The following is a 26027-nucleotide window of genomic DNA, read 5'->3' on the forward strand; positions in this document are numbered from 1 at the left end:
GACATCGCAAATATCTGCAAACATATTTGCAAAGCGATATTTGCGACATCGCAAATATTTGCAAAGATATTTACGACATCGCAAGTATTCATCGCAAGTATTTGCAAAGATATTTGCGACATCGCAAATATTTGCGATGTCCCTTCAGGGCCACCCCACCATACTAAAGTGAGGGTAAGGATACTTATTGTTTAGAATTGAGAAAAGCCCCCAATGACCAACACAGCCCAAAGTTTCGGGTTTCCCCTTACCCTCACCAAGCTGGTAAACAGCGTTCTTACCACAAGTGCATAACAATGACCTTGGTAGGTATACTGAAATGACCCTTATGGAGAGCCCTGCCTTGCACTCTAAACACTTTGTAAACATGTTCAGGTGCTATAACATGTTTAATGTTTAGCAGTAGGACACTTGGTGTTTAGATATTAAATATTACATGTTTAGACATTAAACACTGACATGTTAAGTTGAAACATTAGACGTTAAGAAGTTAAACGTTATTACATTAAAATGTTTAATATCTTTTTAACATCTATTCGTTTAATAGCTCAAACAGCAATCAACAATAAAGCACATAGACAAATGTTAACTTTTCCTGTATGTTTTTTTTATTTGTTAAAGATCGGTTTTAACAGATTATTGATATAGCCTATATTATTACTATTTTTGTTGAAAAAATGTAAAATATGAAATGTAAAAACAGGACTGATATTTTAGTAGTATTCAATCGAACCTTTTCCTTCGTGCAAAAAAACCCACAAAATTCGCGTGGCGTACTCCGACCCAGAAGAATCAGTTTCGGCAAAGCCAGTGACCCACGAACCATTCATACACAGTGTGTGACGTCACACCACGTACCGAAGCTCTGTACACAGTGTGTCGGGTCGATCGTATGCATGCATTTTTATATACTGTACATGTACATTGAATGCGGAATTTAATCTGACACTATAGGCTGCATTTTTTTGACACAAAATAAAAAACAGCGAAAATGTCCGATGGCAGCGAGTATTGGGAAAACCACAGTATAAATGAGGAAAAGGCATATCAGGGAGGCACTTGAGGGGAGCTCACCGGACGAGAGAGAAGCCGAAGCCGTGTTACGAGTACATGTAGTCATAGAGGTAGGGAAAAGTTTCTGTATGGCGCCACCACTTTTTCATTCGAAATAAAATAATATAGTATCTAATTTACCTGGTTAATATATCCTTTTTTGTAAAAATGAGTGAAAAAGTGAAAAGTGGTGGTGCCATACGGAAAGTTATCCTTGAGTCGAGGATAACTTTCCGTATGGCGCCACCACTTTTTCGACGGCGCTAAAGACAGACTGGTAAGGCCACAAAACGTTTCATGAATTATACTGAATGATGTTTCGTTTGATGAGTTTATTTCTGCTGCCAAAAATAGTTGAAGGCTATCCTTGACTAAATTAAAACATGAACGAACATGATGGACAAGGTTTATTGTTTACCTCCATTCACGTTATAATACATCTATGATGTATGTGATTCATTGAAACAACACATGCACTTACGTCAGTAGAAATGTAAGGGGAGGGGTAATTTTGTCTTGCGTTTTATAACTTATTGGCAAAATTCATACATTATCAATTTAAACTGATATTGCAGATAAGCTATGTTGTTGTTTTTCTCCACCAAGGAACTGCGTGGTGGTTGACACATGTGCACGTTTGTCCTTGAATAAAAAACACTTGTTCCGTGCTTTGTGTACAAAAACATATGGACACGCGTCTGGGAACCAGACGTCTGATTCCTAGAGGTGTGTCCATATGTTTTGTACACAAAGCACGGATCAAGTGCTTTTTTTAATTCTAGGACAGACGAACGTGTGCGAAAATTCTCAGCAAAAATGTATAAGGTAAGGTCTTTATATAACGATTCCCTTTTTTGAATCAAGTTAAAACAATTAAAAATTCCCTTTAGAAAATCATTGAAACAATATGGTGTCAGGACACTTCGTACCTTTGCCACTTCGTACCCTGGACACTTCATACCTTCCCTTGAGACACTTCGTACCTTCCCGTGATACACTTCGTACCTTCAAGGAAACAAACATTATTTGTAATATCAAATTAATAAATCAATATTATTTTCAAATAAATAAATCATAATACCGACTGAAAGCATGTAACTTACGAACAACTTAAAAACACTTACAAGAAACACCCAAACACTTCACAACCCCAAGGATATTCCACAAATATTTTTAACAGTAATCATTATTTTTAATGAACTTCACTCTACAGTCCATATCAAATAAATAAATCATAGAAAAAATCCTAGTAAATCATAGTAAAACACGTTTTAAAAATAAATACTTTTAACTTAAAAACTGGTATTCCATCTTTTCCTTTATATCCGGAAACATCGGATGACGTAATGTACACCGGGCCTCAAAAACTTCCAGCGGAGCGGCGCCCTCTATGGCTGACTGGAACGAATGGCTGATCCGCACGAATGTTACAATATTAAATTATGATATTTTAAACTTCACACTGACAAGGACTTTCACATTTTAGACATTAATAACAATTCATGAGGTATTCAGTTATATACTTTTATAATTTTACTGAAGGTACGAAGTGACTTGGCTGACGGTACGAAGTGACTTATCTGATGGTACCAATTTGGGTACGGTACGAAGTGTCCCGAAGGTACGAAGTGTCCAGGGTACGAAGTGGCAAAGGTACGAAGTGTCCGACATCCATCAATATGACAAAATTTGTAGGGGGCGACTGTGTTGGGGGGGGGGGGGCGGACTTTTTTAGGGGACGACTTTGTCAGGGTGGGGGGGGGGGGTGGCGACTGTGTCGGGGGGGGGGGGGCGACTCTGTAGGGGGCAACATTGTGAGGGGGCGAGTTTATACCCGGAGAGGCGGGCTTGCTGGGGGTGACTTTGTAGGGGGCAACTTTGCAGGGGGCGAGATGACTGGAAATCAATAAATGATTTACGGATAACTTTCCGTATGGCGCCACCACTTTTTCACTCATTTTTACAAAAAGGGATATCTCATTGAGGTAAATAAGATACTATATTATTTCATATCGATTGAAAAAGTGGTGGCGCCATACGGAAACTTTTCCGATGATTGTTCCTTGCATCAAAAGAGTAGAGATTGTTTACTATTTTTTATATTACATGTATTGGGCCTGAATTAATAATGGAATCCTAATAGTAGTTATAGATTTGTTCATTATTAACAAGTACTCACCCTCTCTTTTCTGGAATGCCACCCGATTCTTTTGAGACCAGCGGAACCGGCAGAGGAAGCCGAGAATTACTCGGCCGACGTCGTCAATGCACGAGCAGCATAACCTCGCTAACAAACTGTGAAGTTTGATTGGTCGAGAACCAATCATGTGACGCGCAACAAAAACGCATGTTACATGGCTCGACGAACATGATCGTATCCGGCGTTGTAGCCTATGTACGAAATCACCGCGGGTTCGAGGGAAATGTTCTTGTTCGTCTGCTTATTAAACAATGAATAGTCCGTCATAATAATGTTTGAAGATGACAACGAACTTCCAGAAGAGGAATAACAATTATCGCAGCGTCATACGATATCGACCCTCATATGTTTTCGGTCCACAACTTTGATTCCCGTTTACCGCGAGATTGTGAAAGCTGCACCCATGAGACAGAAGCTATGCAGTTTACTCACGTACTGTATTTTCATCAGGCATAAATCATGCTGAGAATTAAGTTTCCTGTCGTTGGTTATGCTCAAACATTGTATATTGGCATAATAATGCACATGCACGAGTGGTAAGTACCAAAAAATCAATCATTTTATAAATGAGTCAAAGAAACATCATCCAACCTCGAAAGTTCAAAACAAAATTACTACCTGCAAGATAAGTTTCATTCTGTTTTAGTCACCAGATGGATCACGTGAGGTGGTTACTATTTTGGATTCTATGATGTGCCAATTATTAGGAAAAAACTTAAATATTTTAAGTGAAAATGACAAAAAAACTATTTTTTTGATTAAAGGCAGTGGACACTATTGGTAATTACTCAAAATAATTATTAGCATAAAACCTTTCTTGGTGACGAGTAATGGGGAGAGGTTGATGGTATAAAACATTGTGAGAAACGGCTCCCTCTGAAGTGCCATAGTTTTCGAGAAAGAAGTAATTTTCCACGAGTTTAGAACTTGAGGTCTCGAAATCAACCATCTAAACGTACACAACTTCGTTTGACGGTCTTTTTTTCCCCTTCATTATTATCTCACAAGTTCGATGACCGATTGAGCTCAAATTTTCACAGGTTTGTTATTATATGGCTATGTCGAGATACACCAACTGTGAAGGCTAGTCTTTGACAATTACCAATAGTGTCCACTGCCTTTAACTGCATTCTGTAATAAATTCCGATAAGCGTAAAAAATATTACGTCTATATTAAAGGGAATATATCATAGATTGATTTCTTATCTCCTGAAACGAAACATTACCGGTCTAAAACGGGGGAAAACGGATTGTTATGAAATGTGTGTGTTTTAAGGGGGTGGGGTGTTTTACTACCATGCCTTTATGATATTTCTTGATTCTAATATAGTAGCCATAATGATTGAATAATATTTTTAATTTATTTTGCACGCCATACTAGCTTCTAAATATTCAATAAAATACCAACCAATGAAAGGTGTGAAAACATATGACGTTGCTCCAATGTCGCGCATGCATAAGCACTGTTAATGGCGGACTGTCTCTCGCAACATAAAACCAAAACTTTAAAAATTTCAACACACCATGAAGTGTAAGTGTTTTTGGAAAAAATTTGATAGATGATTTGAAAAAAAAACCAAGTCAGTTTTTGATTGTGAACATTTTTCCTGTCATCTACTGAAAACACATGACACCAGGATATACAAAGGTATAGCAGAACAATTGTTGCACGCTGTGACTAGGGTCCATGGGTGTTGTACACCCTCGAGGGTAAATGGCACCCTTGAACTCGCCTTGGGTTCCATTTTCCCCCTTGAGTGTACAAAACGCCATGGACTCCGTCACAGCGCGTGCACACCGATCCAGTAAGCCCCGCCTACTTAGCAACAGCCTAGCAACGTGTACACACGTGCGAGCACGTGTGTACACCGATTGGTTTGACAGCTACCTCCATGACCTCTAGCTACCTCCATGACCTAATAGCGCTAGCGACGAAGTTTGCAAAACATGGCGGCGGTACAAACTTTCTTTTCACGTTCAGTGCGAACGAATATTTCATCTATAAAGTTTGAAGTTTACGGAAGCCAGATAGTGCCAGGAGATAAGTGAAATATTTTTTTCATGAGCGCGAGAATATTTTTTTGTACCATTTATCTGGCGGCCGCCACATTATCTGGCGGCCGCTACATAACTATCTGGCGGCCGCCACATATTATCCGGCGGCCGCCACTTAGTTATCTGGCGGACGCCACATATTATCTGGCGGCCGCTACATAATTATCTGGCGGCCGCCACTTAATATCCGGCGGCCGCCATTTAATTATCCGGCGGCCGCCACTTAATTATCTGTACCACTCATTCTTTATTTTGCGGATTTTGAGTGCGTGCGGGTGTGTTTTGTATGCCCCTTCCCCCGAGTACATCACAACGGCTTGCTCCACATGCTCACTCCTGAACATTGTATTTTGACACTTGGTCATGCTAAACGTATACAAAATAAGGACTAAAAGTAGATTAAAGGTGATTTTTACCTCATGAAGCGAAGCAGCAGGATCAGGGTGGAGCAAGTCGTCGTGGTAACACGAGAGCATCAAAACACGCACTCGAAATCCGCAAAGTAAAGAACGTGTAGTCCAGAATATTATGTGGCGGCCGCCAGATAATTATGTAGCGGCCGCCAGATAATATGTGGCGGCCGCCAGATAAATGGTACAAAAAAATATTCTCGCACTCATGAAAAAAATATTTCACTTCTTATCTCCTGGCACTATCCGGCTTCCGTAGAAGTTGGTATTTCTTTGTTTGGTGATACACCATTGACTAAACGATCGAAAGAGAGGGGGTATTTATTTTTCCGTCAGGGATATGTTCACGAAACAGTAATCTATAAAAACAACGATTCCGACGTCGTGGAAATTAAAGCGAAATGCTACCGATCGATGCGCAAGTCACAGCCCCCTCATAAAATTAATTTAATCATCTCCCCACCAACCCAACAAGACGACGGTAGAAAGAATCGCATTACAGAAAGCACTTGCAGTTGTGTTGCAGGGTAAGTTTGATATTGACACAAGAAAATACTGAACTTGGCTTTTCTAACCAGCTAATTGTTAAAGTTATAAAGAGCTCTGTTGACATGGTTAATCCGGTTTGTGATAGCACCGTACCGTGCGGGAAAAAATAATAACATTACATTACAAATCTATAATATTATAAACTATTGGCGGGGGACTGTCAACCTGATTCACGAAGCAGAGAATGGGTTGGAATTGTTATGCTAAGTATACATCACTTTACTAAACAGTAGAGGGTGTTTAATTTTAGAAGATGGAGTGTGCGTTAGTTTGCAGGAGATGATAGTGAAACATAATCAACTTGAACTTTTTGGGGCATTTTAAATTTGTTTTGAAAATCACAATGTATAAAAAATAAGTTCGCACAAACTGCACTCTTTTCATTACAAATTTTAATGCGAGTCATATTTTTTTTTACTACAACTAGGCTTTCTGGGACATGTTGCCACACAATTGGTGTCGTTTACACTGTGTCCCATTTCCAACAACTTGGACTGAAGGAAGTGCCAGCCTTTCCATCTGTGACAAGTTTGGCACAAACCTAGAGGAAAAATCATCAGTCCCAAACTAAGGACAAGCCCAGGAAAAGGAAGCCGAATCTTGCCAAGAAACCCAAAGGGTAAATACAATTTTTACAAATCTTATAAAAATTCATTAGATCTTTAAAATGGACAAAAACAATTGTTAAACATAATTATACACAATTATTCTGAGTTCATCCCGGAGGTAGTTATTTTTATTTACATTTTCAACTTGGTCAGGAAAAGTTATAATCCGTACTTCTGATAAATACAAGTGTATGATAGCTTCCTTTATTATTATTATTATTATTATTATTATTATTACTATTATTTATACAGCATAAAAACACAAACAAAGTACAAACATAATATACAGAACAAAACAGTAGTACCAGATGTATCCTGCTATTTTTATAAGAAAAGTATATTCATAATTTATGTTGTTCAATAAATAATTTGATTTCAAATACAAACACAAATACAACAAAATTAAACAGTGGTATTTTGTTGAAACTTTTCATAGAGATGCTAAAGTACAAAAAGTAGCTAAAATACCACAAAATTCTACTTTATACCAGAAAAGTTAACAGCCAAAATACCATTCCACATGCATCATCTGTGACTGGTATCCTGTAAATTTTTGCTTAGCGGAAATTTTTTAGTCACTATTTGCTACCCAAGCAGCAAATTTGGCGCAAGGCAGGTCCCGACAAAGAGTTCCCTTCAAATACTCAACACAGGAATTTTGTTTGATGTATTGTTCATAAAAAACAATTAACGTTCTTAATACATTTTTTTTTAACTCTATATTTTGTTCAACACCACAGATTCACACCTCCAACCAAAGAAGAAATTGACCTGCTTAGGAGCTGTGCATCAACCCCTCTCGCGTTTCTCCTGGATGCACATCGCGTTACATGATAGGCCATAATTATGATAGGCCATTACATGATAGGCCATATCCAAATTGGCTCAGCTCTTCCATTTCTTGTTAGTAGAGTTACACAAATATATTATAACTTTGTGCTTACCAAATCCTCAAAATTTAAGGTTTCAAATCAAAATTTTCAGCTTTACAATTTGGTGTACCTTTAAGACTAACAAAGAAGTACAAAAAACCTTTACCCTTAGAGTGCTTGCTGAATTTCTTTGAATTTGGAACCCACTTTTCAGCTAAAATTAACCCCATTATTCACCTTGTCAAAAGAGTCAACAAATACCAAGCTTCTCTGTGTAAATGAAGGAAACAGATTAAAGCATTACCTACAATCTAACCAATGTATCTTGGAAGTTGGTAAGCACACCACACACAAACCATATTTCATTAATTTGATGACACAGGCTTATTGGAACTCTTCTGCCAACAATTTGGAATCTCTTGATTCTGTTAATGGCCCCCTCTACATGTATTCTGTGAGCAACAATTTGTCGTGTTTTTTCACATCTTCTGGCCTCATTTGTGAGGTTGCTGATGCATACGGAGCAAGTTGATACGGAGGCACATTCAACTGAAGTCCTATTTTAATCAGATGTTCTTCAATGTGAAAACCTTTGTCGGCCATTATCGCATCTCCTTCTTCAATTAAACCCAACTTCTTGTAACTGCCCAACAAATCGTAAAAAGACAAGAATCCAAGTTTTGCATACATGAATTTAATCCAGCTACTAAATATAGTACCAATTGTCTGTGGCTTCACATGAATCCTAAAAACAATGTCCTTCAAATGAAATCCAATTCTTAGTCTACAAAGAACTAGGAAAAGCTGTTGTTTCAGAGTGAAGTTCTGAATCTCACGTCTAGTTTCAGAATAATGAAAAGGGCTATTATGAGGATCAGGAATAAGAAAATTTAATAATGTCATGAACATAACATAAGATAAGCCAGTATAATAAACAAACAAATTGTTGAAGTTTCCTGTACTGTGTGTGTTAACAACATCTGGATCAAAGGTTAAAGCATGTTGTTCTTTCTCAGAGTTTTCAAGTATCTTCTTAAGCTCTGTATTTTCTTGCTTCAGGCAATGAAGCTGTTTTGACAGTGTGCTGCTTTCATCTTCAAGTTCTCTCTTTCTTGACTCGGTAGCTAACATGTCAAGTGATGAAACACTGTAAAAACATGAAAAATCAGGTGTTATTTTAATATTAAACTGTTTTTGCTTCAAATGTACCATACAGTTAAAGAGCTACAAGGACGTCCCAGTGGCAACAACAGCAACACCTCGTGGTGACACACTCTTCCCCAAGCAGTCGCATGTTGAACTGGAAAAACAATATTTTGCATGTAATGGTGCCTTCCATATCAGCATACAAGATGCTCATAAATTAGAGCATAACACATGTCAGCAGAACAAATGCAAACTGTGGTTTAACAAGCAACAGAAACGTTTAACCTCATCAAGTGTTGGAAAAGTTTGTACACACAAAAAGGACATAAACAGTATTATTTTTAAAGTCTCTGTTTGAACCAAGAGCTTTCTACAGAAGCTACATCATATGGCAGATCTCATGAAATACAAAGGAAAAAAGCTTACTGTGACATAATGAATGTTCACATTCATGACTGTGGCCTTGTAGTTAACCCACAATTTTCATTTCTGGGAGCCAGTCCTGATGAAAAGATTTGTGATGAACTACTCTGTGGTGTTCTTGAGGTTAAGTGCCCATATGCAGCCAGGGACATGACAGCGAAAGAGGAAATTTTGAAGGTTAAAAACTTCTGCCTCAAACAAGAAGGAGAAATAATTCTGAATCCAAAGCATGTTTACTATTATCAAGTCCAAGGGCAACTAATGGTTACTGGAGCTCCATTTTGTGATTTTGTTGTTTTTACCAAGAAGGACGTTCACATTCAACGAATTTTGCCAGACAAGAATTTCATGTCTGAAATGCTTTTAACTTTGGCAAAGTTTTATGCAGTACATGCCATGCCTTTCTTAAACCTATCTTGACCAGACTGTTTGGAATGTTGATAAAACGGTGAGGGTAGGACACACATTTATGCCCTCCTTACTTGCCTAAAATATTCCTGAATAAATAACCTCCCCCCCCCCCCCCCAAACACACACACAGGTCCAGATAGGGTTAAGCCATTGTTAGAACTTAAATGTTATGACGTATTTCAATCTATGTTTTTCCAAGGGCATTTCAGAATTCTAAGTCAAAATCACACTTAATATGAACTCATGAATAGTGTTATTGCCTGGAGCAGACAGTTGAGAAATTTAAGTACAATGCATCTAACACAGATGCAGAATGTCTTGCAACTAGAATAGGCTTTTTACTTGGGTTTGTCTGGAGAATACAATTTTTTTTAATACAGCTACAACATTCCAGCTAGGTAAACTGTGCTACTTACTTGTTTCTTCTGTTTGTGTAGACAAACTTGCAGTTTTACTATAAACTGATCGTAGGGGTGGCGTACACTTGGCCAGTTTTGGTGTTCCCTTTTTATCACTGTTGGGTTAAAATAAATTACGAATTAAAAAAAAATCTGACCTGACTCTAAAACAGAACTAAAATGGTGCTGCCAGAAATGACAAATTCTTGTAAGAAATGTTTTATCTAGTGTCAACTTTAGTTGGTTTAGTGCACAAGTTCAGATTGATCAAATAAAAGATGGCTGGTGGTGCAAACACTCATGATTCCTTGAGTTCTACTTTTTTTCAGTTGTGTTGAAATCAAGCTATCTAGCCAGTAATATACAAATATATCATGGTTTATTTCGGGTGACTAGTCAATATTAGCTCCCCTCGGTATTGGAAGTTGACAAACTAGTTCCCATGTTATAATTGTTTTAATATACTTCATGCACATCCAGTTACCGGAACATAAGTTTTGAGCAAGAGAAAATTATTACTACTGTGAAACAAAATGCACATGATAAGTTTGTTCATGTGTTGGATGTCGCTTAGGGAGCGCTGTTCGTGCATGTATACAAAACGGTGCCAAAACACAATCAATAGCACCCGGGGATGACGTCGCGCAATTGGTAATATGCACATAACAAGAAGAAAAGCTCCCGGGAACTGTTAATTGTCATCAAATTTACCACTTGCGTGAATACTCATGTTCGCGTTTGGCACGAGATGATGAATGGACCAATGAGAACTCGACTCTCTGTCGTGAATATGTATGAGGTATAGTAATGACAAATGTTTGCTTTGTGACAGAAGATAGGCATGATGGCTAGGTGTTCACTGTACACAAATCAGAGCATGCCAACAGATTTGTTTTAAGCAACAACATGCAGATGAATAAAGCTTTCAAAAAAGTGGCGATTTAAAGTTTGTTATGTTTGATGTTATTTCGTGTTAAAACGGCTCATATTATATACCTCAATCCATCTCTGAGAAAGGCGTGTTTCCTCGACAATCTGGTCTTGGTTCTTTTATAGCGGTCAATGGCTCTTTGTCTTTCCTCTCTGCTGGGTGGTGTGATGTGCTCAAACAAACTGGACACAAAGTCTGGCGACAGAAAGTCATTGGTTTTCCCCTCTACACATTGCAGGAAATAAAACAAAAAAGGGAAATCAATGCCAATTGCCAAAGGTAGGCCCAACACCCTCGAAAAAGCTTGAGTAAGCAAGTCAGGAGAAGCAAGTTAGCTCGTCAAGCTTTACTTCGCATCTAGTAAGGGTAGCAGTACTGGTAGTACGGTACGAAAGGAAAGCTTAGCGAACCATGCTATCCTACGTACAACAACTACTGTCTGAATTCGTTTACTATGGGGTAGACAAGTACTACAAAACTAGTACTAGTACGTAGTACATGTACAGTATTTATTATTGTATTAATATTAAGTCACATAGGGCTAGGCAGCTAGGAGGAGATTTTGGCACAGAATAAAGACAAGTCACCGAGACAAATATCTTGCACATTCCACCCCATTCAGGTGGTTCGGATAGGACTCATCAATCAAAAGTAAAGTACTAACTAATATAAATTGTAATAGATGTTAATGTTGCATCGGTGATAAAGAATATTAATTTTTTGGTTTGCTAACACACATCGGTGTATGGGTAAACCAAAAAATAAAATAAAAATAAAAATTAATATAACTTTTGTTATAAATTCATGATTTTAAATACATGGTGATGATTATTATATTGGTGATCATGAATATCACAATGTACTTCTAGAAACTATCAGGCTCACAGGCTCCCCTGTGCCTTATTTATAGTTTCTAGAACTAGAAGTAATCACAATGTTAACTTAATGTATCCTATTCCTACGTGCTACTCCATTCTAAATTCTTACCGGAAATAAAATGTGCACTGCAGAGTCGCGAATGGTCACTTGGACTCCATAAGTCACCTCTGTTGACGGCGGCTATCCACCTCTTTCTTCTTTCAGGATCGACAGGAAATCTATAGAAAGAAAGCCCAAGCTCTCCTGCCCTGTTGTTGCAGCCTTCAACTACACAGTTTGACATCTTGGTTGTTATGATTGCACTTGGAAATATATTGAGGGCGGTATTGTTTTTTTTTTTCAGTACGGAAATACCGCTGTTCAATATACCGCTGTTCAGTACACCGTCACCTCGCGGCTCGGGCAAAAGATCACCAAAATGGCTGCTCCAATGGTGATCACGGATTTCGCGGCTGTGATTGGTCAATGACAAATGGGGCGGGGCTTACTGGATCGGTGTGGGTGCGTTCGTTTATTTTCACAGCGTGTGCAATATGCATTGCAGCAGCAAGGTTTTCCCTGGTATCTCGCAGTAGCAATGAACCATCCAGCATTAAATAGGTAGTGACCAATGAAAACGAAGACTCTATTTATTGCATTAGCAAAAAACTGCCGGCGACCAAAGTTTAGCAAGGGAAACTTCCCAAAACATATTTAAAACTAAACTAACTTAGTTAAACAAGTTTTATTAGCCCAATAGTGTTCTTGTTTGTGCAGTACATCGCACACACTACTCTACGCACACAGTAGTCAATTGCAGCTCTGCCATGCATCTGTTGTGTGCATGCACAATGACGACGTATGTATCTATATTTAGCGCTCTGCGTTTAAGACGAGCTTCGGATAATACGAGGAATATAAAATGGCGTAATCTTAGTTCACTCTCGTTGCTTTATGGGTATGAATGACGTCATCACTTTTTGACCACGTTCATGGCGTTCGCAGATCCGCTTGGATTTTAGTGTTGGATTAATAGCCGGGAACCAGTACAGGGCGGAAAAATTCAAAACCGAAGAATCGGGGTCAAGTTTTTACGGTCAAATTGTAGCCAAATTATTTGGAGAAAAACATGACCACAACAATGAATTGATAGCTGAACACAACATTACAAATTTCTGTTTTATAGTGATTTTTAATAAATCAACCCGCTATTGTCCTCCTCCCTTTTTGCTTCTTTTCCGCACATTTCTTAGTCGTTCTTCGAGGAAGCCGGTGGCGCAGTGCCTTCCTCGACACGAACTGTACCACGCCTCCTATTAAAAAAATGTTATATTTAACAATGCTTAATAATAACATACTTTACAACTGGTTAATATTCGAGACCCACAAACTACAATATGAAGTTTATATCATCCACTTTATCATTTCTTCAAATTGAAAATGTGGTTGGCAACAAAAAATTAAAGAAAGAAATGTTGTATTCATTCGCAAAGAACAGTGCGTCAAAGGGTGAAATTTGAATTTGTCTATTTGAATAAAGTTTGCCTAATGATAAATAAAACACTTTAAATCTAGGGTGTAATTATGCTTCAAAATTTGTTTGCTAAGACATAGTATCAACTTACATGGCCATCACTGTCTTCATCTTGAAGGAGTGGAAACTCCTGAACGATGGCCTTTGCCATCGCGAGTTTTACAGATGCTTCTGGTCTGTTTAACAAAACAAGCAACAAATTAATAAATAAACAACGTTTGAACATGAGACAATGTGACTTGCAAGCACCTACCTCTTTATTTATTATAAAAAGTTAAGCTGTTATACTTTAAAGTCACCTGGAAATAGAATTTTTTTCAAACATAAGAGTATATGCTTACGAACAATAAAACAATATTTTTAGTAATTGTTTGTCACGATTTATATGTTTAAAAAATATATAAAGTTGTTTTGGGCTGACTCCGCCTACCCCTTTTGTGACGTCAATCAAGGCAGACTTTGCCTGCAATGCGTACAGTAAACACACGTGCAAAGTACATGTATGTCCAAGTCGTGAGTTGGTACATTTCGAAAAGTGTTTTTCTGCATTCAGCAGCAATACACCTGGTCGGCATTGCCGGAAAAAACATTTTCTTTTTTTTTTGAAACGTAGAAACTCACGACTTGGTCCGTACATGTACTTTGCAATTGTGTTTACTCTACGCATTACAGGCAAAGTCTGCCTCGATTGACGTCGCGAACAGCGTCCCCTCGGGTCGGGGTCTACCCTTAAATTTGTAAATAAAATAAGAACTGATTTTTTTAAACCTTAGTTAACTGTTTATTCACATTCCACTCACCAAAACACATATATTAGTGACAAAAGCTTAATTTTGTAAAAATACCACTTCCAGGTGACTTTAAAACCAAAAGGGCCTTTTGCTCTTTAAAAGCTAAGTTAAGTAGCCAACATGGCTAAGTTTGCCCCCAGGAAGTTTTAGTAGCCATGATTTTAACCATGGATTGTATTGTCATAAATGTATCTTTCTGATGCATACACAGTAGCCATCACAACCTGTGTAGTACTAAAGGAACATAAATTTACACTAATTTTTGTTTAAACATTTAAAATTGATTATTTCACATCTGAATGGATTTGTTTTTTAGCATTTTAAGCTAGTAGATTGCACAATGTTTAGTAGCCACATTGCAAGTAGAGAGGTACATGTAGTGTTGACATAATATATAGCCTTTAGACAATGTACAAAAGACTATAAGGGTGAGACATGGGGGCCATTAGAGAGGGGGGGGGCAAAGCTGTGTGATTTGTATTATAAAAATAAATTACCTTTTGCCATGGTGTTCCATAAGTAGGACACTAGTATCCTAACTACTTTAATTCGTGATTTTCGGCTAATTTCGCCATTATCCATTTCTTGAATAATTTCATCACAACCACCATCAGCCGTTAAGATGTCCCTGACTACCTGAAATGTTTGTAATTTTGTACAATCTTAACATAAATACAATACAATAAAAAATACATCATTTTGCAGAGTGTATACTCTGAAGCCCAATTTTTTTTTCCCCACCAGGGCCTCTTAAACATTAAAGTGTAGCATTTATTTAAAACTACTAAGTCTATAAATTTCAATTTAACTGTATCATCTTGAGTTGAGAACTTCGAACAGGTGCTAATTACAACAATTATACGAAATTGAGAATGGAGCTCAACAAAAGTCTTATCTGATCCATTTTAAAGACTTTATGTTCTCAAAATGGTTTGTATTAATGATTTGATTCGACAAATATTAAGCATTGAAGTATAAAATGTGCAATATTTAAAGAAGTACACGTACAAAATCTGCTCCGATAGCTTTTGATGCGCTTGCAGCTTCATGTTGGTCTGTGTGACTGATCACCTGCAAAAATAAAAATGGAAACAACCTTTGTAAAAATTCTGGGCATCATCCAGAGTGACAACAATAACACGATATGAGCTAGCTCGCCACAAATCGCATGGCCCCAAAACGTTTTTTAAAGGTCCAAGTTTCTTTATAGCCAGTGGGTAGTGTGCCATTAAGTGATGTTTGGGCTTTAAGTGGCGATCGCTAAAAACCTCAAGAACGAACTGTGGTGATATTTAATAAGATGCTTCAAGTAGATTGTTTCTTCATTGCTGATTACAGGGGCGAAAAGGAGATTCATACATTGCAAAAGCAACAGAAGTACCTCCCAATGGTCATTTCCTTCTGGAACAAGATGTCCCAACATTACTGCAACGTGTCTCATCAAACACCACATCTGGCCAGCTTTCCGTCCAGTGTGCGGCACCTAGGGCTACATTTAGGTCCGGGCTATATACATCTAGTTACATGTTTGGGGCTACATTTAGGTCCGGGCTACATCTAGGTACATGTTTGGGCTACATCTAGGTTCGGGCTACATCTAGTTACATGTTTGGGGCTACATTTAGGTCCGGTCTACATCTAGGTACATATTTCTGCTGGACTTAGCATTTTAAATCATTGGTAGAATTTCTAATGATTATGATGGGAAAATGACTTGTTATCAGCCTCGTAAAGACAGCACGGTTGAATGTAGTGTGGTTGATTATGTAGTAGCCTCAGAAGTGATGCTTCTAAGCGAGATTATTAAATTGGATGTCACTCCAATGAATCCATTTTCTGATCACTGTTTGCTAGAGGTTACGCTCAAATCATCGGTTGACAATGTGGTGAGTACAGATACATATGATAACAGTTTGAGTAGTCAAAATATTCAGAGTTTAAATACACCACATTACAAGTGGTCTGGAGAGTATATCAATGCATATTTTTTATGTAGTAATGAATATGATGCTCTAGATATTCAAGAGAAATTGACAACTTTTAATGGCGATTACTTTACTGACAGTAGTGCTGATGAAGTTTTAGATAGCTTTCATGATATTATTTATTATGTTGCTAATAGGGTGCTTCCCAAAACAGCTCGGTTTAAAAGTAAACATCAAGAGCACTCTCAGAGTTATCACAAGAAATGTTGTTAATGGTTTGATAACAATTGTACTCAGCTAAGAAAAGAAGTGCAGAGTACTTGTAAAGCTCTTATTAGAGATAGGAAAAACTCTCATCTCCAAGGTCTTTATTGTAAACAGAATAAATGTTACAAGCGCACAATTAGAGCAAACAAACGCTATTTTAGAAGGGTGCAAATCTGTGAACTTGAAGCCTCTTGTAAAGAAAATATTAAGCTTTTCTGGAGTAAACTTAGGGACTTGAGTAGCAATGAGAATACTCAAAACAATGGTTTGGACAATGTTAATCCTGATGAGTGGTATGATTTTTTCTCTAATTTATGCAACCCTTCAACTAACTATGATTCTTTTGATGATGCCTTTACATTGTCTGTTAAAAATGGGTAATACTAGTATAGGCGTGATGTTTTGGAGTTACTTGATTGTCCAGTTACAGAGAAAGAGGTAGGAAAGGCCGTCAAAGCCATGAAAAACAACAAACAACCTGGCAAAGATGGCATTAGGTCCGAGATGATCTCTTCTGCTTGTTTTTATTTGTGCAAGCCAATTACTAAATTATTTAATTTTATTTGGAATACAGAGCAAGTTTCGTCCTCATGGTCTGATGGTTTCATATGCCCAATTCATAAGAAAGGGTCACGAAGTGACTCAGGAAATTACAGGGGCATCACTTTATTGAGCTGTTTAGGTAAATTATTTCACAGAGCTATTAGGAACAGGTTTCAACAATGAGCTGATGACTTTTTAGTGGATAACCAGACTGGTTTTAAAACAGGGTGTTGCACCATTGACAATGTGTTTGTTTTAATAAATACTGTCATTCAGTAATCCCGCAGCAAAAATGAAAAAAAATATTCGCTTGTTTTGTTGACTTCAAAAAAGCTTTTGATTGTGTTGACCGTTCTCTTCTCTGGTTTAAGTTAAGGAATTAGGGTACAAGTCATAAATGCCTAAACATTTTGAAAAGTATGTATAGTTCGGTTAATGGTTGTGTTAAATGCATGGAGTTACTAATACTTTTTCCTGTACACTTGTGTTCAGCAGGGTGCAGTTTTAAGCCCACTCTTTTTTTTCTCTCTGTTTTTAAATGACCTGAAGACTGAGCTTGGCCGAGCTCCTTTTTATGGTGTAGAAATTGGTACCCGGAAAATCAATTCTTTATTGTATGCTGACGATATGGTTCTCTTATCAGATTCGCAAGACGATCTTCAATTCTCACGCAAAAGGCTTGAAAACTGTTGTAATAAGTGGAGCCTTTTTGTTAACACTCAGAAAACCAAAGTTGTCACTTTCAACAGTGATCTTTCTAAGTTTCGGAATGGACAAACCGGTACATTTGATTTTAACCAAGAAGAAATTGAAAGTGTGTCGTTTTTATACATGTTGAGGTGTTGTTTTTCAATCATCTGGTTCCTTTAAGAAGCACAACAAAAATCTTCTTGACAAAGCTTCTAAAGCTGCTTTTACAATTCGTAAACATGTAGGGAATGATCTTAAGCCCCATCTGCTTATGAGAATTTTTGACACTTTACTGAAGCCTATTCTTACTTATTGTTACTCACACAATAACACTGTCAATATAACAAAATGCGGTATTCCTACGTTTTGATATCATCAATCTTTTTTAGTTACCTGAAAACTCCTAACAAAAAGAAGTTAGGAGCCGTGAAAAAAAACAGAGCATTATTTTGGAACGTTGCGATCATAAGAAATAACAGAATCGACACGATGTGTACTGACTGACAAACCCACGATGACAAACATGTACTTTGATGTCTGGCTCCCAACCCCTCCCAAGCTCCTCGACGAGACCCGCAAGCTGGGAGTTCATAGCGCCCAGGATTACACCTCCAGCCCCACCAGACACGGCATGTGCAGTACGTGATATGCCCCAAGGCTTACGTTCCGATTGCTCCGCGCCGTGGGGCCATAATAACATAGCAAGCTTCCGTTACACGGACTCTTTGAATGCGAATCTTACGCTAGATTTTTCACCATTATTTCAATTTTCTAGCAATAATTTGAATACATGATCTTCATCGTCAATTACTCATTCATAATTTTGTAAATAAAAAGATTTAAATTTGGTTCGGAAGTAAAACTAGCCCGGAAGGTCACGTGTTTGTTTGTAACACTTTTTGCTTAGAAAAATCACGCGACCTTCGTTTTTGTCTTAAAATGCTCAAAAACGGCTACATTTTATGATTTTTTTTAAGGACTGTTCTTTATTCCTGGAAGACCACTGGAAAGTCATATCTTAGTCTGTTTTGTAGCCCAAATAGCCCAATTCAGCTGGTGTGTCCCTTTAATCTGGTATGGGTATCGTCTTCTTGATACTCCAAGGTTTTTGTTACAGCCATTCCTACAAATTAAAAACTGCACTTTGATAGAAGTGTTGATGATATTTTCCCCCTTCTTTTTCAAGAAATTCATAACATCAACTCAAGCACTGAGGCCATTTTCTGTTGCTGCTTTACGGAATGCAAATTTGCTCACGGGTTAGCATGAAAATTTCGCATCCACCTTGCACACTCATCACCAAGTATAAAGCAATAATGGTCAAGCGTCTTAAGGACAAAGTGACAAGCACTGGACCCCACACTATGCTGACCAGAAACAACAGAGCCTGAATCAAGTCTTCTTGGTTGCTCGGCCATACCAGGCTAATATGTGGTACTTGTATGAAAGAGCTTGCCTGCTTCTTACCTACTTCTTGTGTTGTCCATTCAGCTTGGTCAGTTGTTTCTCGTGAACGGCGACCATAATGTAACTCCATCAGTAGTTCTTACAGAATCTCAGTGTGCTCTCTCTTTAAGACTTTCTCATTGTTGAATTAATCCTGTAGAGTTTCAATTACAGGCATTCTCTTGGGCTGCTTCCTTCTTCACGATCTTCATGAGGGTCGAGAGATAAGATTTGGATTTATGAGACTCAGAGAGGAAGGATAGACTTTATTGATTTGTTTTGCAGGCACCTTTGTTTATAGGTTTCCCCACACCACTATTAATTCATTTGAAAAAATAAATAGAATTAGCTGCTTCACACTGCTTACAAACCAAAATGACCAATAGTATAAATACAAAACAATGTTAATGGCCGCACATTTCAATGCTAGAGGAGTTGATTTTAGCTTTTTGGAAAGACTCATCTAAGGTTCAAATGTGAGGCCATCATGAATTGTTGTATTAACCTATTTCAATATTTTTTTTATTGGGGCTTTTACACAACAAAAGGTTATCAAAAACAAACACTAATCTAGGAGTTGCTGAAATTATAACAAGAGCAGTGCACTTACAAAAATAATACAAAAAGACAAGGTACAAACATGTCAAATATGATGACACAATATTCAAAAAGGGGCAATCTAGAGGGAAAACTAGGAAAAATAGGATACAAACAGTAACAAACAAATTAAGGTAAGTATCTCGAAAAGAAAAGGGGGAGGAGAAATCGGGAGTAAATTGTTAATTCTTTGCTTACCTTCATCCATTGTTGAAATGAACGAACTTTACCACTGATGATGACTGAATAGTAGAAGCAGGCATGGGTAGACAAAGCACACATCACATCCATCTACACAAAACACACACATAGTGTCAATTATTAAAGACAATACAGCAGAAACAGGGCATGCAAGTAGGTTGAACAAAATGTGACAGCCAGACTGGTGGTGAACTGTGTGTTAAATCATGTTGAGTGTCCTGAGCTTTATGTGAGCTTTACCCGTGGTTCTACAAATAAAGGAACAAAACAATTACTTTGAGCGAAGGTTTGACATACAGGCACAGATTATTACAAGGAAAACAGAAAAAGACTAAAATGTCCATTAATCAACTCCATAAACAGGCACAGGGTCAATCTTCACACCCAAACAATCCAATAGTAATAACTATTTATAAACCAGCCTTTTGCCAAAGGATACAAAGCGCCAGGTATTATTACTGCAAGGATTGGGACGAAGTTTGGTTTGGTTGGCAAAATGAGGGAATATCGCGCTTTTTTTTACACGGCTAATGGGTGCGTGACACAGACGCGATTGCGCGTCTGCTTTGTGCACAACTCTATGGCGTTTGCCAACCAACAGGGTCTGTACGCATGCGTGAATGTGATTAGCATATTTCATGGGAAGGGTCCATTCTAATTAATAGCACAATGTAATGATTTAGAAGGTGCTGTGGTGCAATATGCTGCCAATCCAGCCAGGAACACCGGGGCAAATCCCCTCTCTTTTCGGTAAGTGCACTGGGTACTTTTACATGCGTTCAACTTTACACAACACATTGGACCAACAGCTTTATGTCCCATCCGAAGGACAAAGCAATGGTAAAGTGTCTTGCTTTTGGACACAAGTGTCACGACTGAGGATTCGAACCCATACTGTGCTGATCAGAAACACCAGTGTAGTAAGTGTTGGTGCTCTACTTAATCGCTCGGCCACGACACTGCGTGCTTTCCACCATAACAAGAAAGGCTTAATAACTGGAACAGTAACTTACTCTACTGGCATACTGTAAACAAATCAATGAGGAAAGCAACTGGATTATTGTTAGGCCCAAATAGAAGAAAAAGAGCACTATAGTAACCTAAATAACCAATAACTTTGATGATCAAGTACTCGGGAACTTCTGTAACTACATGTACGGTAAATCATACGTTATCGACCCTCATATGTTTTCGAACCCCAACTTTGATTACCGTTTACCGCGAGATTGTGCAAGCTGCACCGGTGACAGAAGCTATGTAGTTTACTCACGGTCTGTATTTTCATCAGGCTTAATCATGCTGAGAATAAAGTTTCCTGTGTCATTGGTTATGCTCAAACATTTATAAAATGATTGATTTTTGGTACAAATCACTAGTGCATTATTATGCCCACATTCAAATGAGTCAAAGAAACACCATCCAACCTCGCAAGTTCAAAACAAAATTACTATCTGCAAGATTAAGTTTCATTCTGTTTTAGTCACTAGATGGATTGCGTGAGGTGGTTACTATTTGGGATTCTATGGTGTGCCAATATGGGGAAAAATTTTAAATATTTTAAGTGAAAATTAATTTTTTAAAATATATTTATTAACTGCATACTGTAATAAATTCCGATTTAAAAGCGTAATAAATATTAATTCTACATTAAAGAGAAAATATCATAGATTGGTTTCTTATCTCCTGAAACCAAACATTACTGGTCTGAAATGGGGGAAAACGGATTGTTATGAAGTGTGTGTGCTTCAAGGGGGGGGGGAGTGTTTTACTTTCATGCCTCATGATATCTCTGGATTCTAATATAGTACCCAGTGCCTTCGGACAAGGCAGTGGACACTATTGGTAATTGTCGAAGACTAGCATTCACAGTTGGTGTATCTCAACAAGTAGGGGCCTATGCATAAAATAACAAACCTGTGAAAATTTGAGCTCAATCGGTCATCGAAGTTGCGAGATAATAATGAAAGAAAAATAACCCTTGTCACACGAACTTGTGTGCGTTTAGATGGCTAATTTCGAGACCTCAAGTTCTAAATCTGAGGTCTCGAAATCAAATTCGTGGAAAATGACTTCTTTCTCGAAAACTATGGCACTTCAGAGGGAGCCGTTTCTCACAATGTTTTATACCATCAACCTCTCCCCATTACTCGTCACCAAGAAAGGTTTTATGGCAATAAATTTTTTGAGTAATTACCAATAGTGTCCACTGCCTTTAAAGACAGTGGATACTATTGGTAATTGTCAAAGACTAGTCTCCAAAGTTGGTGTATCTCAACATATGCATTCAATAACAAACCTGTCAAAATTTCCGCTCAATCGGTCGTCGAATTTGCTAGATAATAATGAAAGAAAAAACAGCCTTGTTTCACGAAGTTGTGTGCTTTCTGATGCTTGATTTCGAGACCTCAAATTCTAAACTCGAGGTCTCGAAATCAAATTCGTGGAAAATTACTTCTTTCTTGAAAACTACATCGCTTCAGAGGGAGCTGTTTCTTACAATGTTTTATACCATCTATCTCTCCCCATTACTTGTAATCAAGAAAGATTTTGTGATGATAAATATTTTGAGTAATTACCAATAGTGTCCACTGCCTTTAAAAGGAACACGTTGCCTTGGATCGCACGAGTTGGTCTATGAAAACCATTTGTTATAAATGGTTAGAAAGATGTTTCAAAGTAAAATATAATGATCCACACAATTATCACTCAAAATTGCACGGTTTTCATTTTAAGTCGCGAACTAACACGGTCGGCCATTTATGGGAGTCAACATCTTTCTAACCATACTGATTTTATAAGAAACGGTTACAGAACGCTTTTCAAAGACCAACTCGACTGATCCAAGGCAACGTGTTCCTTTAAAGCCATTGGACCCTTTCGGCACAGAAAAAAAAAAAAAAAAAGTTACAGATTTACAAATAACTTACAGGGTTTACAGAAGGTAGTAGTTAACGAGAATTACGGATTTATTTTAAACACATCCCAGCAGGCACACGACGTCTTTCTGACGTCATATTATGGTTGATTTTGAGTTGCGACGCCAGATTACCAAAAAGTTACTAAAATACAACGTCAGATTGGCGACAAGTATCAAACGTAAATTAATAACATCGTATGGACGTCGTAAGATGGTCATGACAATGATAATTAAAATGTAACCGAAAATGAACGTTACATTTTAGGTAGATTTAAAATAGAAACGTCATTGACCAGACGTTGCTTAGACGTAATTTTATTGTCATAGTTTAACCATCGTTTTATTACAACAGTCTGACCATAATAAGACGTCGCATTAATGTTTGTCTTTTAACCAGATAGTAACCTCAAGGAGTAGACGTTGCATAGACGTCTTTTGTATGTCCCTTTGTAACCATAATTGTATTACCATAAGCCGACCATAAACAAACGTCATATTATTGTTTGTATTACAACAAGTTAGTAGCGTAATTATATTTTGGGCAACCTGTGACGTCAGTAGGACGTCATAATATGTACACAGTATTTCCTCATATTATGGTCAGCTTGTGACGGCAATTTACCGTCACGACATCATTTGCATATTATGCAAATTTTGAGGTCCGGCTTAGATGTGGTTGCATACTGCAACAATTATACAACAAATTAATCGGTAATAGATACTACAAACACATGCTTTGTTTTGTTTGTGTTAAATACCAATAGATTTTATGATAAATTAAATGTGTGAACTAAATTTGACAGCTCTTTCAAATTCTTGAAACCGATTGGTATATATAATACACATGCTGTACCATTGAATAGTGCATAGGTGAGGTGACTAGAGGTCAATGCAGGGAGATCAAGTGGATTGTGTGTGTGCATTGTATTAGTTGATAATGTTAATAATTAAAAATTATTTAACTAATAAATAATAAACGTAGATAATGTTGATGTAATGTTAGGTTTGGGGTATTCCAATGACGTCTAAACGATGTCATTAATTGACAATATGCCGACGTCGGTTTGTGGTCGGAAAAATGACGTTGTATCATGGTCGATTACAGACGTCCTACAAACTTTGACATAGAACCATGAGCCGACCATCACCCAACGTCGGGATTTGACGCCATGTTTTGGGAAATTTGCCGACGTCGAAATGACGTTCGTTTATTGACCGTCTGTCGTCGTCGGTTTGTGGTCGGAAAAATTACCTTGTATCATGGTCGATACTATGACCATCTTGTGCCTGCTGGGATATGTCATGACACGGCGAAACGCGCGGATACAAGGGTGGGTTTTCCCGTTATTTTCTCCTGACTTCGATGACCAATTAGGCCCAAATTTTCACAGGTTCGTTATTTGGGAATTATTTGATATAGAAGTTGTGATACACGAAGTGTGGGTCTTGGACAATACTGTTTACCGAAAGGGTCCAATGGCTTTAAGTAGTAATTGAATATAATTTTTGATTTATTTTGCACACCATACTAGCTACTGAATATTCTATAAAATACCAACCAATGAAAGGTGTGAAAACATATGACGTTGCTCCAATCAATGACGTGCATGCATAAGCACTGTTAATGGCAGACTGTCTCTCGCAATGTAACCAAAACTTAAAAAATTTCAACACACCATAAAGTCCAAGTGTTATTGTTAAAAAATTGGATAGATGATTTGAAAAAAAACATTCAGTTTTTGATTGTGAACAATTTTCCTGTTATCCTACTGAAAACACATGACACCAGGATATACATGTAGTAACTGGTAAATAACAAACTTTCCCATGCACACAGGACAGGGCATGCAGGCCATCAATGGAAATCATTATACTGATCCATGAGCCCCAAACTACCAATAGGCCTATCGTAGGAGGTCCTGTTTTCGAGGTGTCCCTAAAATCGTGGCAAATCTTTTAGGCCTACCTCTCTGTGCGCGATGAAATTAGTCCCTAGATAAAATATTTGGTTTTATTTGCCAAGCAAAGAGTCTAATCTCCCTTGACCAAAACTTAGAAACATGTAAGGCTCCACTGGTTATTTGCACTTGTAAATGCAAGAAGTTTGGTGTTTTAGGCATTTCTACAAGGTACAAAAATATGTCATTTAATGTTGAGGCCATATAAAAATATTTGCCCACCCAAAGAGTTTCATCAAACACTATTTCAATTGACAATTCATGATGATCAAATCATGTGACTGAACATTTTGCTGAGCATTCTGGAGAAAAAAATACAGGGGCTCTAGGCTTAAAGTCACCTGGAAGTGGTTTTTTTTCAAAATAAAGCTTTTGTCACTAATATATGTGTTTTGATGAGTGGAATGTGAATAAACAGTTAACTTAGATTTTAAAAAGTCAGTTCTTATGTTACTTACAAATTTAAGAGTAGACCCCGACCCGAGAGGGCGCTGTTCGTGACGTCAATCGAGGCAGACTCTGCCTGTTATGCGTAGAGTAAACACAATTGCAAAGTACATGTACGGACCAAGTCGTGAGTTTTTTTTTTTCTGGCAATGCCGACCAGGTGTATTACTGCTGAATGCAGAAAAACACTTTTTGAAATGTACCAACTCACCACTTGGACGTACATACTTTGCACGTGTGTTTACTATACGTATTGCAGGCATGTCTGCCTCAATTGACGTCACAAAAGGGGTAGGCGTAGTCAGCCCCCCAAATAACTTTATATATTATTTAAACATATATAAATCACGACAAACAATTACTAAAAAAATTAGTTTATTGTTCGTAAGCAAACTCTTATGTTTGAAAGAAAAAAAATTCTATTTCCAGGTGACTTTAAAGAAGCCATGTGCCGTACATCGTTTTCTAATACTTTTTGAGGTTTTTATTTTTTAACCCTCGTATCAATATTATTATTAATATTAAAATTTAAACATCAGCTTGTTGATTCAATTATCACTGTTTATTTATACGCTTTATTGTAAATTTTAAGAAAAAAAAGGAAAAATACTAAATAAAAATCAGATTTGAAAGCCAATATAATTCACACTTTTTATTAAAATTATTTAATTTTTTTATTTTTTGCAAATTACCATTGTAATTTTTAAAATTTCATAAAAACATTTTTTGAATAAAACGAAGACAACTGCTGGCTATAGAGTCATACACAGAATCTCAAAGAGCACTTGTGTAGTCAC

At 37.4% G+C, this 26027-nt stretch overlaps 1 protein-coding gene across 1 annotated transcript; it reads left to right on the forward strand.

Moving 5' to 3' along the window:
- The first annotated feature begins 1869 nt into the window (after positions 1-1869).
- LOC117305735 lies at positions 1870-9736 on the forward strand. The gene is made up of 4 exons (XM_033790613.1): positions 1870-1878; positions 6055-6245; positions 7616-7700; positions 9260-9736. The coding sequence occupies exons 1-4, from the start codon at positions 1870-1872 to the stop codon at positions 9734-9736; spliced, it is 762 nt and encodes a 253-aa protein (XP_033646504.1).
- The last annotated feature ends 16291 nt before the right edge of the window (positions 9737-26027 follow it).

This window comes from Asterias rubens, unplaced genomic scaffold (genome assembly GCF_902459465.1).
Source record: "Asterias rubens unplaced genomic scaffold, eAstRub1.3, whole genome shotgun sequence".
Lineage (NCBI taxonomy): Eukaryota > Metazoa > Echinodermata > Asteroidea > Forcipulatida > Asteriidae > Asterias > Asterias rubens.

Excerpts from the sequence above, each read along its gene's own strand:
- LOC117305735 (XM_033790613.1), top strand. Across the intron at positions 6,246-7,615 it reads ACTTGCAGTTGTGTTGCAGG|ATTCACACCTCCAACCAAAG; the intron begins GTAAGTTTGATA and ends TCAACACCACAG. Across the intron at positions 7,701-9,259 it reads TTCTCCTGGATGCACATCGC|CTTTCTACAGAAGCTACATC; the intron begins GTTACATGATAG and ends TTGAACCAAGAG.